Genomic DNA, 13,495 nt, shown 5'->3' on the forward strand with positions numbered 1-13,495 from the left:
CTTATTATGAATGTTGGGGGATGAAATTCTTACACAGTCACATGCTAACCGTGCGGTGGTGTAGTGGTGACAGCAGAGCAACTAAACACATGGGATTGGTGGATAACTCAGCTCCTTTTTGTCTCGTTCTGCAGAGAAGACTGGAAAGGAGGTGATGTCCAAAGGCACCAGCGGCATGGAGGTCATCCTGTCTTCACTAGAGGTCAGTCACTCCTCAAGGGGGCGGGGTCTCTTTTTAACCACTAATGTTAATAAAAACCCCTGTGACCCTTGACAGAGCACCAGGGACGCCCAGACCATCTTGAACATCCTGTGCATACTCAGTGAGCTCCTGACCTTGGGTGAGTACTAAGACCTGCTACCATTGTAGTAGTCAGTTTATTTACATATCAATATGTTGGTGCTGTGCCTAAAGGGAATTGGACACTATTAAAGCTACTACTAGTCCGCAAAAGAGCAAACTCGGCATGGAAACAGGAGTTCAGAACATTCACTATCTCTCCTCTGGACATGTTCCAACCATCTCAGTCCGGCCTCTCTGACTTCATCTCCAATGTCTTTCTGATGGATTCGTTCCTGATCCTATCCATCCCGGTCACTCCCAATGCGAACCTCAGCAACCTCATCCCTGCTACCTCCAGTTCTGCTTCCTGTCTTTTCCTCAGTGCCACTGTCTGTAGACCAAACAACATGGTTGGCCTCGATGGTATCGATGACGCCGACACGTCGTCCCATGGAAACAGGAGTTCAGAACGTTCACTATCTCTCCTGTGGACATGTCCCAACCATCTCAGTCCGGCCTCTCTGACTTCATCTCCAAGGCCTCTAACATGTAATGTCTCTCTGATGGATTCGTTCCTGATCCTATCCATCCCGGTCACTCCCAATGCGAACCTCAGCAACCTCATCCCTGCTACCTCCAGTTCTGCTTCTTGTCTTTTCCTCAGTGCCACTGTCTGTAGACCAAACAACATGGTTGGCCTCGATGGTATCGATGACGTCGACACGTCATCCTAGTCCTAGTAGCAAAAGAGCAAACTTGGCATGGAAACAGGAGTTCAGAACATTCACTATCTCTCCTCTGGACATGTCCCAACCATCTCAGTCCGGCCTCTCTGACTTAATCTCCAAGGCCTCTAACATGTAATATGTCTCTGATGGATTCGTTCCTGATCCTATCCATCCCGGTCACTCCCAATGAGAACCTCAGCATTCTCATCCCTGCTACCTCCAGTTCTGCTTCCTGTCTTTTCCTCAGTGCCACTGTCTGTAATTGGTTCCAGAATCAACCGTCATAGGTGAATTTCCACATAGTAGGATTCAGTAAATGGAGTATTTTGAGCGAAGAGCAAACTCGGCATGGAAACAGGAGTTCAGAACATTCACTATCTCTCCTCTGGACATGTCCCAACCATCTCAGTCCGGCCTCTCTGACTTCATCTCCAAGGCCTCTAACATGTAATGTCTCTCTGATGGATTCGTTCCTGATCCTATCCATCCCGGTCACTCCCAATGCGAACCTTCATTCACACTCACATTCATACCTATGGACAATTTGGAGTCACCAATTAACCTAGCATGTTTTTGGAATGTGGGAGGGAACCGGAGTACCCGGAAAAAACCCACGCATGCACGGGGAGAACATGCAAACTCCACACAGAGATGTATTATTAATAATAATAATACATTTTATTTGTATAGCGCTTGGCTGCACGGCGGTCTAGTGTTTAGCGTGCAGACCTCACAGCTCGGAGACCAGGGTTCAATTCCACCCTCGGCCATCTCTGTGTGGAGTTTGCATGTTTTCTCCAGGTACTCCGGTTTTCCTCCCACATTCCAAAAACATGCTAGGTTAATTAGCGACTCCAAATTGTCCATAGGTATGAATGTGAGTGTGAATGGTTGTTTGTCTATATGTGCCCTGTGATTGGCTGGCCACCAGTCCAGCGCGTACCCTGCCTGTCGCCCGTAGACAGCTGGGATAGGCTCCAGCACCCCCGACCCTTGTGAGGAAAAAGCAGTAGAAAATGAATGAATGTTTCTCCATTGACCTCCTGGTGTCCTTTCTGTTCCAGGCAAAGGGCGCCGGGTGGGAGTGTTTGTCTCCAAAGGTGGAACGGGAGTCTTGCTGCGCATTCTAATCAGCACCAGTAAAGAGTTTCACCCCAGCGAGGAGCTGATGCTGCAGCTTCACTCCCTGCTGGCTAAGGTGGGCCCGAAAGGTAAGGAGCTCCGTTTCATGAGGACACAACATTAGGGACACCTGCACAATTAAAAGACCTCACAGCCTTTATGTGTGTCCCGCGTGTTTGTACTCAGACAGGAAGTTGGGCGTGAAGGCGCGTCTCAGCGGCGCTCTGAACATCACCATCAACTTGATCAAGAAGAACCTCCAAAACGTTAAACTGCTTCTACCGTGTTTGCAGGTTCTCAGGGTTTACTCTGCCAACAGTAAGTCCAATGTTACCATAATTTGTTCTACTATTCATTGTTTGATGCCGTTTTTTTGTTGTTTTTTTATCCCTGTCCAGTGGTTAACGCCATATCGCTGGGCAAAAGCGGAGCGATCGAGATCATGTTCAAGATTTTGGCGCCGTACAGCAAGAAGAACACCAGCCTTCTCAAGTACGTACACCTCTTAGGCGCATGAAATCTTGAAAAACGTGAAACCAGCACCCCCTGCAGGCCTCATTCGTTATTACATCTTACTGTGTCTTCTGACTCGGCAGGGTCGCTGTGGATGCACTGGCCGCGCTGCTCAAATCTAGTGAGTATTTGATTGATGATCGTAAATAAGCTCTGATATCCGCTTGTTGTTCTACATCTTATACAGCAGGGGTGGGCAAACTGCGGCCCAAGGCTACATCAGGCCCGCCAGCCATCGAAACTTTAGCCGGCAACACTAGTCACTAATAAAGTCTGATGCAATGTGTAGCATGTACAAAAGAGCCATTCAAACAACACAACATCTCAACACACAATGCACAACATTCATATTGCTGGACTACCCAGCATGCCTTGCAGGCATTTGGAAATGACAGTTTTTAGTTACATGTTATGTTCAGTGTATCAGGTAGTTGATTTATGTAATGTCTCGCTGTGGATGTATTGTTTTTGTTTTGTTGCACCGTGAGCAAGTATGTTTCTGTTTGCTTTAAAATGCTTAATTTAGGCCAAGAATACCTAATGCTTATTCATTCATTCATTTTTCTACCGCTTCTATACTCACGAGGGAGCCTACCCCAGCTGTCTTGGGGCGAGAGAGGCGGGGTACACCCTGGACTGGTGGCCAGCCAATCACAGGGCACATATAGACAAACAACCATTCACACTCACATTCATACCTATGGACAATTTGGAGTCGCTAATTAACCTAGCATGTTTTTGGAATGTGGGAGGAAACCGGAGTACCCGGAGAAAACCCACGCATGCACGGGGAGAACATGCAAACTCCACACAGAGATGGCCGAGGGTGGGATTGAAGTCAGGTCTCCAAGATGTGAGGCCTGCGCGCTAACCACTATCTCACCGTGCAGCCTTGGGAAGCACAAATCCAAGGAAATACAGTGGGAATAGGTGCAGATTCTGGAAGATCTAGTAGCTGCTCAATAGGAGTCTACAACCCAATACAAAGGGTAAAAAAATTAGCATTTGGAATGTGGGAGGAAACCGGAGTACCCGGAGAAAACCCACGCATGCACGGGGTTAGCGCGCAGACCTCACAGCTAGGAGACCAGGGTTCAATTCCACCCTCGGGCATCTCTGTGTGGAGTTTGCATGTTCTCCCCGTGCATGCGTGGGTTTTCTCAGGGTACTCCGGTTTCCTCCCACATTCCAAAAACATGCTAGGTTAATTAGCGACTCCAAATTGTCCATAGGTATGAATGTGAGTGTGAATGGTTGTTTGTCTATATGTGCCCTGTGATTGGCTGGCGACCAGTCCAGGGTGTACCCCGCCTCACGCCCGAAGACAGCTGGGATAGGCTCCAGCACCCCCCATTCATATTTTCATCAATAATAATAACCGTAGACGAGACTGGACTCTCACGCTCATCCACTCCCACAGAAACCAACGCTCGCCGCGCGGTGGAGGCACGCTGCGTGTCCACCCTGCTGACACTCTACATGGACTGGCACCGCAACGACACGTGGCATCGTCACACGGCCATCCGTAAAGGCCTGCTGGGCTGCTTGCGCAACATCACCAACACCAAACTAGGCAGGAAGTCCTTCACCGAAGCCGACGGCATGCGTATCCTCTACAACTCGTCCAGTGTGAGTGAAGCCGGTGCATTTTTTTTTGCGATCGTAAAACATCTGATTCGATCTGATTCCTTTGTCTTTTCCAGGAGTGTCTCACAGTTCGAACCCTGGATCCTCTGGTGAACACGTCGAGTCTCATCATGAGGAAGTGCTTCCCTAAGAACCGCTTGCCTCTTCCCACCATCAAGTCCGCTTTCCATTACCAGCTGGACCATGCGTTGGCTTCAGGGCCCGTGGCGCAGTTATACAGCCAGCCTCCAGGGGGTGAGACATCCTGCACCAAAACACACACCCAAGCCCATGAACATGCGCTCAACATGGACCGAAACACACACACACACACACATTAACAAGCAATACTTGTTAGAGCAACAGTACTCTTGACCATGTTCCCTACAGGAAGAACAAATGCTCACCTCTGCATCGAGCCCTTAAAGAAGGGTAAGACCACTTCCAGTAAGACGTGGAAAAATGAACATTTTCCATTCATCATCATTGCATGGGTCATCATCTAAACTATGATTACACCTGTAATCACGCTTTTAATGCGATACTTCATCCTCACATGTACATAACAGTATCTGGAGATGCTCCATATTGGCTTTCTCAGCGATGTCCGATATTTATAGGTTATCACATGGTTTGTCTTGTGTTTGTGATAATACTTATTACAGTAAACCTCGGATATATCGGATTCAATTGTTCCCACTGGTTTTGTCCGATATAAGTGAAATCCGTTATACGCGTATACCGGAAAATGTCCGTTTTATGCATATATCGGATTTATACCTGGTATATGCGTAAATCGGATTTTATCCGTTATAAAAAGGCACTTCCTTGACTATGTTTCCAATGTACCTGGACGCGCAGGCAACGCTGCAAACGCTGCAAATGACGTCGTATAGCGGCCTGTCACGATTCGGCGAATCGGAGCGCCACGATGCGGCCATCCGATATATGCGAGGGAAATTTAATGGAAATGCATTGGAACAGGACTGGAGATTTTGTCTGAAATAGGCGAAATCCGTTATAAAAAATCCGATATATGCAATGAATTTTTATTGGAAATGCATTACAGAAAAATCGGTTCTTTTTTATCTGTCCGTTGTGAGCTAATTTCCGATATATCCGAGTCCGATATATCCGAGGTTTACTGTATCACATACTACAGTATTAATTGTCCCTGTACCCTAGAAAGCGCCCATGAATGATACGGGAAAAGGCCGAAATGATACGGTGTCAAAGCCCAGGGCAGTGATACTGATAAAATATAGAGTTTGACCATGTCCAGTATCAGCCCCCGTAGCTGTCCACTCAGAGCGCGCTGCTCTGGTATCGTGCCCGTGAAACAACCAATCAGAGAACAGCGCACGAGCATGAACACACAGTTTACACCAGGGGTGCTCATTAAGTCGATCGCGAGCTACCGGTCGATCGCGGAGGTGGTACTGGTCGATCGCTGGTCGATCGCGGCGTGACATTACAAAAATATCATCCCAGCAGCAATGCCGTCACTTGATTGATATACAGGGCAGCCATTCAGATGACAACTGAATGTTGCCCTTCGGGCGACCAATCAAATCAAACAACGTCTCTAAGTGCAGCAGAACTTACGATGTCAGCCTATCATCCATCCCCGTTACTTGATTGACATACAGGACAACCAATCAGATGACAACTGAATTTTGACCTTTAGGTCACCGCTCATGCTAAACAACGATGCAAAGTGCTAAGCTAGTCGGCGAATTGCGAGATTTTAAGCCCTCGCTAAAGTTTATGGTCACTAAAATGAGTGAAGGAGCTGGACCAAGTAAAAAGGCAAAAATTGGACCAAGTAAAAAGGCAAAAAACATATCACTTCCATACGGATATGGAATATTATACGGATATTATGATACGGATATTATCCATGACTGATAAACATTTGGAAGTGTGCTTGAGGCTGGCTATCAGCAGCTACTGTCCGGACTATGCATCCCTGGCTGGTTCAATTCAGTGCAAGTCATCAAAATAAACTCAGGTAATTACAAAAAATGTTAATAGTTAATTATGTGTGTTTTGCAACATTGGCTCATTTGGTTATGTAAGGTACATCAACATACATTGTACGTACAAATAATCCTCAATACATATGAAAATAAATAGATGTTTTGCATTTTTGTAGTGGGTAGATCATTTTGACTCGGTCATTTTAAAAGTAGCTCGCATGCTGAAAAAGTGTGAGCACCCCTGGTTTACACTGTTTAGATATAAAACATGTGATACATTACAAACCATGTGATGATCTTATTATCACATACTATTTAATCATGAGCTGAAAAGACCATTTTGTTTCCAGAAAATTCCAGTTTATTACATGTATTATATCTAAACAGTGTAAACACAACAATTGCAAAAATATTTCAACAATAATATTTTAATAATAACAGTCTTATCTTATCAATGTCTGACAATTAAAGTTCCATTAATCAAGTTTGGGTTTTTTGGTGACTGGAGAAGCACTAGGCACTAAGCACTTGTGTGCTGTTCTCTGATTGGTTGTTTCACGGGCACGATTTTTTTTTTTTTTTATCTTGCCCCTTAGACCCAATTTCATGTATCATCTCATATCGTGACACCCCTTTAGCTTTACAAAATATCAAAGTGGCTCTTCTGTCCTTTCATTTTTAAATATGTGGCCCTCGATGGAAAAGATTTGGACACCCCTGAATTACAGGAAGACCCCTGACACCCCACGCCCACCCCCAACCGGCGCTTTTATTGCAAATGACATACAGTATTTCCATTGTGTACACATACTGAGCTAGCAAGCTTGTTACTGTGTCATCATGTACGTCCCGATATCATTGTGCGCAGAAAAAAAAGTACATGAATCGTCATTTTTATGCCAATATCGCCTGATAATATTGGTCAGCTGATATTATCTGACATCCCTATAATTACAAAATAATATTTACAGGATAATAATGCTATCTGAACACCTGTAATATCACATACAGTCATCCCTCGCTATGTTGTGGTTCCAATATCGCTGTTTCATAATTGACCGTGGCCTATTATTAGTCAAAAAAGATTAAAAGACAAGTTATAGTTATATATATATATATATATATATATATATATATATATATATATATATATATATATATATATATATATATATATATATATATATATATATATATATATATATATATACATATATATAGTTATTATATAGTTATATATATACTATATATAGTTATATATAGTTATATATAGTGTTCTGGTCAATAGGCATCACTAATGTTAGATTATATTACCCTTCACACTGTATGGAATGGAAAAAAAAGGTTATCCTCTCATTCTGTGTGGAAGTGGTAAGTTTTGGCTGCTTTCCCACTCCATTTGAAATATTTTCTTACATTTACAATAACTAAATTGGAGAGGCTAAGTAGTTAGCTTCGTGGCTTGCTAATGTTAGATGACATTGCCCTTCACACTGTATGGAATGGAAAAAAAGGTTCTCTCATTCTGTGTGGAAGTGGTAAGTTTTGGCTGCTTTCCCACTCCATTTGAAACACTTTCTTATATTTTCAATAACTAAATTGGAGAGGCTAAGTAGTTAGCTTCGTGGCTTGCTAATGTTAGATTACATTACCCTTCACACTGTATGGAATGGAAAAAAAAGGTCATCCTCTCATTCTGTGTGGAAGTGGTAAGTTTTGGCTGCTTTCTCACTCCATTTGAAACACTTTCTTACATTTACAATAACTAATTTCATGTCGAGCGGGCTGTAATAATGGTAATTTTCTATACTTTAATAATATAATAAATAATATTGACTCTTACTTTGTGGAAATTCACTTAATGCGCTCGGGTCTGGAACCAATTAACCGCGATAAACGAGGGACGACTGTATGTTCATCACCCAATCATAGCAGCACACGGGAAAAAGGCCAGTTTTAAGTTGTCATGTGTGTGTTCACTCAGTGGACGACGTGGTGGACGACAGCGACGACAACGAGGACACGGAGGCAGACACGGAAAACGACACGGAGAACGAGGAGGACGAGAAGGATTGTCGCTCTTTGGTAATCCTTTGCGTGTTGTTCCCCGTAAACGCTCCAATTTACACTTCTATTTAAGTAACTGAAGAGTCTACAACAGGGGTCTCGAACTCAATTTACTTGGGGGCCACTGGAGCTCGGGTCTGGGTGAGACTGGGCAGCATCAGGTTTTATTGCGCAACTGCAGGGTCTTGAGACACATGCTAACTCGCAAACTAGAGCGCTAGCGACCTAAACGGTACCCTCCAAGTTATTTCCTTTAAACTTAAATAGCCAAAAACTTACCACTTCCACACGGATTGGGAGGATAACTATTAACAGTTATTTAACCGTTAACATGAACATTAATCAAACGTAATAATTTTTTCTGGGTACTGGGCCGCACTAACATTAAACCTTCATATCAAAGGCGGGGGCCTCAAACTAGTGTCATGCGGGCCACATTTGGCCCACGGGTTCGCGTGTTTGAGACCCCTGGTCTAGACCTTTTGTTAGATTAGCATGTTTTAAGTAACAGCTTAATGGCTAAAAAAAGAGCAAAAATAAGTAGACCAATCAAAATAAAGGTTTAAAAGATGTAATAGTGCAGGGGTGGGCAAACTACGGCCCAGGGGCCACATTCGGCCCACCAAGCGTTTGAATCCGGCCCACCAGCCTCAAACTAGTGTCCTGGCGGGCCGCATGTTTGAGACCCCTGGTCTACGACGCCAGGGCACAAATTAGCACAAAAAACATTGGCTTTTGACAGCTGTGGCTGTAGGCAACCTCTTGCCCCGGCTGAGCAGTTTACACCTCACGACTGTTCCAACATTGGTTGTGCTGCCGAGTCGTGTTGTGCAGCATACTTAAATAACACAAATAACCATGTGGTCATACAGAGCCTCTTTTTCCTTTTCCACTTTCTCAAGCACCCCAGATCATGATTCAAGTTAAAAAGTGTTATATATGTGTTTTTTCTAATTCAGTGTCCTTTTAACTTTCCTTTTGGTGCTTTCGGTCAATAGAGCATGTATTCCAGCAGAGGGCGCTATTAAACGTATGTTCCTGCGTTCCTGTGCTATTTGTTCCCGTTCCACAGAATGACGATATCGAGAAGGACATAAACAAGCTTCATCCTCAAAAGAGCCCAACCCGACCTTTTGAAGAGTTAAGAGTCTACGAAAGGTTTTTCGTGGAGCTGTCGGAGGACTTCCAGGCCAGTATTTCAAACACCCGTATATTTATTATCGATAGCATAGCATTTTTGAATAAACTGACCACAATATTAGGTACACCTGTGCAAAATCTGCATTGAATGGGAGCAATAATTGATTATATTGTTACACTAATAACTAATAATTATGGGCTTGCTCAGTAATGCAAGCCCCATAGACTGCTGCTTAGCAGCTGTCTATGGGGCTTGCATTACTGAGCAAGCCCATAACAATATGGGCTTGCTCAGTAATGCAAGCCCATATTGTTATTCCTTGTGATGTTTAGCTATTATTATGGGCTTGCTCAGTAATGCAAGCCCCATAGACTGCTGGGGAGGTTAAAGGAGGTTAAAGGACAACTTTGGCACTTTCTAAACTTGAGGCTCTCTTGCTAGGTGCTAGCATGGTAGCCGTTAGCATGTTAGCATTTTAGCTAATTTACTCATGTCTAAAGGCAAATACACTCATGGCATGATGTGGGGACACTATGGGCCTGCCCCAAACTTTCGGGACCTGAGGCTGTCTTGCTAGGTGCTAGCATGGTAGCCCTTAGCATGTTAGCATTTAAGCTAATTTACTCATGTCTAAAGGCAAATACACACATGGCATGATGTAGGGAGGTTAAAGGACAACTTTGGCACTTTCTAAACTTGAGGCTCTCTTGCTAGGTGCTAGCATGGTAGCCGTTAGCATGTTAGCATTTAAGCTAATTTACTCATGTCTAAAGGCAAATACACACATGGCATGATGTAGGGAGGTTAAAGGACAACCTTGGCACTTTCTAAACTTGAGGCTCTCTTGCTAGGTGCTAGCATGGTAGTGTTAGCATGTTAGCATTTAAGCTAATTTACTCATGTCTACGAGCAAATACACACATGGCATGATGTAGGGATGTTATAGGACGACCTTGGCACTTTCTAAACTTGAGGCTCTCTTGCTAGGTGCTAGCATGATGACTGTTAGCGTGCTAGCATTTGAGCTAATTTACTCATGTCTAAAGGCAAATACACTCATGGCATGATGTGGGGACACTATGGGCCTGCCCCAAACTTTTTGGGGCCTGAGGCTGTCTTGCTAGGTGCTAGCCTGGTAACCGTTAGTATGTTAGCATTTAAGCTAATTTACTAATGTCTAAAGGCAAATAGACACATGGCATGATGTGGGGACACTATGGGACTGCATCAACCTTTACAGTACTTGAGGTTGTCTTGCTAGGTGCTAGCACAGTAGCCGTTGGCACACCGGGCCCAAGGTTCACAGCACAGGTGGCAAGCCCATCAAAATTTCCGCTGGAATTTTCTAGTTTGGTAATATTGTCCCAATCTCTCTCCAATAGGATTATACCTTTGATTGCTCCACCACATCTTCATCATCGTTAGCCCGAACCCCTCGGACAGTCCTCGTGCCCACAGGTCAGGCGCTCTCCACGAATGACGTGACCACGCAGACCTCTTCGGTCCTCTGCCCCGCTCCCAAAGACCCCCATTACTCTGCCCCGGCTCCTCTTCCTTCTCCGGCTCTACAGCTGGACTCGCTGCGTTTCAGCAAGGAGCGAAACAAAAGAGAGGAGGTGGCGCAGGATCTCTCACACGCGCTTGAATGCGTCGCCCTTAAAAGCGAGGAGTCTTTAAACCTGGACAAGCAGAAGGGATCTCCTATCAGCATACAGAAAGTCGCTCATTCTCCTCTGCTTTTGGAGGGCATCGCTATTCGCTGTTTGGCAGGAGGGGGAGGGGGGTCAGACTGTGGGTCGGAGGGCGCAGAGGATGAAGGAGCTGTGCTGGAGGTACCCGACACGGCCCAGCTCCTCCCGCTGCACGACCTGGACCTTTACGTGGACATGGTGAAGGGGACTCATTCTGTACCTCAGTACACTGAAGTGGCCTACCCAGACTACTTTGGACACGTGGCCCCCACGTTTAGGGAGCCCCTCCTGGAGAGACTTTACGGCGTACAGAGGTGAGACGCTGACACACACGCCGTTTATTCAGTCTCACTTTAAGGTGCTCAAAAATACAGTAGTTAATGAGGAACTAAGGAATAGAGTAGTTACTGAGGAACTAATGACTAAGGTACATCAACTTAGAGTTGTTATTGTGCAATGAATAGAGTACTAATGAGAAGTTGCCAAGGAACTGAGGCACATCAATTTATAGTGGTTACTGAGGAACTAATGAGTAGAGTAGTTACTGAGGAACTAAGGCACATCAATTTAGAGTAGTTACTGAGGAAATCATGAGGTACAAATCAGTGGAGTAGTTACCGGAGAGCTAAGGCACATCAATTTATAGTGGTTACTGAGGAACTAATGAGTAGAGTAGTTACTGAGGAACTAAGGCACATCAATTTAGAGTAGTTACTGAAGAAATCCTGAAGAACTAATGAGTTGAGTAGGAACTAAGGAACTAAGGCACACCAATTTAGAGTAGTTACTGAGGAACTAATTAATAGAGTAGTTACTGAGGAACTCAGGCACATCAATTTAGAGTAGTCACTGAAGAAATCCTGAAGAACTAATGAGTTGAGTAGGTACTGAGGAACTCATGAGCTACTAATCAGTGGAGTAGTTACCGCAGAGCTAAGGTACATCAATTTATAGTGGTTACTGAGGAACTAATGAGTAGAGTAGTTACTGAGGAACTAAGACACACCAATTTAGAGTAGTTACTGAAGAAATCCTGGATAACTAATGAGTTGAGTAGGTACTGAGGAACTAAGGCACACCAATTTAGAGTAGTTACTGAGGAACTACTTAATAGAGTAGTTACTGAAGAACTAAGGCACATCAATTTAGAGTAGTTACTAAAGAACTCATGAGGTACGAATGAGTGGAGTAGTTACCAGAGAGCTAAGGCACATCAATTTATAGTGGTTACTGAGGAACTAATGAGTAGAGTAGTTACTGAGGAACTAAGGCACATCAATTTAGAGTAGTTACTGAAGAACCCATGAGGTACTAATGAGTTGAGTAGTTACTGAGGAACTAAGGCACATACATTTAGAGTAGTTACTGAAGAACCCATGAGGTACTAATGAGTAGAGTAGTTACTGAGTAACTAAGGCACATCAATTTAGAGTAGTTACTGAAGAAATCCTGAATAATGAGTTGAGTAGTTACTGAGGAACTAAGGCACACCAATTTAGAGTAGTTACTGGGGAACTAAGGCACACCCATTTATAGTAGTTAATGAGGAACTCATGAAGAACTAATGAGTAGTTACTGAGGAACTAAGGCACATTAATTAGGGTAGTTACTGAGGAGGTCATGAAGAACTCTGAGGTACTAATGAGTAGAGTAGTTACTGAGGAACTAAGGCACATCCATTTAGAGTAGTTACTGAGGAACTAATTAATAGGGTAGTTTCCTGAGGAACTAAGGCACATCCATTTACAGTAGTTACTAAAGAACTCATGAGGTACTAATAAGAAACTAATGGGTGGAGTAGTTACCGGAGAACTGAGGCACATCCGTTTAGAGTAGTTACTGAAGAACTAAGGCACATCCGTTATCATTGACGACTATCATTGCAGGTCTAAGATATTCCAGGATATCGAGAGGTTGATTCACCCAAACGACATCTTGGATAAAATAGTTTATGACCTCGACATTGCCAGGTGAGTTTTTTTTAAGTCATTTAAACCAAAGACTTACCACTTCCACACGGATAGGGAGGATAACTATTAACAGTTATTTAACCTTTAACATGAACATTAATCAAACGTAATAATTTTTTCTGGGTACATGATACCATACAGCATCCATATCAAACTATCATTAATATCATTAAACTTTCATATCAAGGCAGGGGCCTCAATCTAGTGTGGGCCGCGTGTTTGAGACCCCTGCTTTTAACCCTCATACTTTTGTGAGTAATATGTCTTTGACTTTGTGCGTTGCAGTTGTCCCGTCATCGAAAGCGACGGCGAGTCGTTGAAATTCAACTCCCAGTTCGAGTCCGGCAACCTCAGGAAGGCCATTCAAATCAGGAA

General features: G+C 43.9%; 1 protein-coding gene across 4 annotated transcripts in view; it reads left to right on the top strand.

Moving 5' to 3' along the window:
• Positions 1–13,495, top strand: part of agtpbp1 (ATP/GTP binding carboxypeptidase 1) — a 40,843-nt gene that overhangs the window by 10,293 nt on the left and 17,055 nt on the right. For 2 of the 4 annotated variants that reach the window (XM_058072105.1, XM_058072104.1), the window contains 14 exons: positions 135–202; positions 278–341; positions 2,076–2,222; positions 2,320–2,451; positions 2,532–2,625; positions 2,730–2,767; positions 4,067–4,275; positions 4,350–4,527; positions 4,663–4,704; positions 8,236–8,336; positions 9,391–9,507; positions 10,842–11,464; positions 13,037–13,120; positions 13,406–13,495. In XM_058072105.1, coding sequence (XP_057928088.1) covers positions 135–202; positions 278–341; positions 2,076–2,222; positions 2,320–2,451; positions 2,532–2,625; positions 2,730–2,767; positions 4,067–4,275; positions 4,350–4,527; positions 4,663–4,704; positions 8,236–8,336; positions 9,391–9,507; positions 10,842–11,464; positions 13,037–13,120; positions 13,406–13,495 — 1,987 coding nt within the window. The remainder of the gene's footprint in view (positions 1–134; positions 203–277; positions 342–2,075; positions 2,223–2,319; positions 2,452–2,531; positions 2,626–2,729; positions 2,768–4,066; positions 4,276–4,349; positions 4,528–4,662; positions 4,705–8,235; positions 8,337–9,390; positions 9,508–10,841; positions 11,465–13,036; positions 13,121–13,405) is intronic. The other 2 variants (XM_058072106.1, XM_058072107.1) reach the window with 1 other exon arrangement.

Source organism: Doryrhamphus excisus, chromosome 4 (genome assembly GCF_030265055.1).
Source record: "Doryrhamphus excisus isolate RoL2022-K1 chromosome 4, RoL_Dexc_1.0, whole genome shotgun sequence".
Taxonomy (NCBI): domain Eukaryota; kingdom Metazoa; phylum Chordata; class Actinopteri; order Syngnathiformes; family Syngnathidae; genus Doryrhamphus; species Doryrhamphus excisus.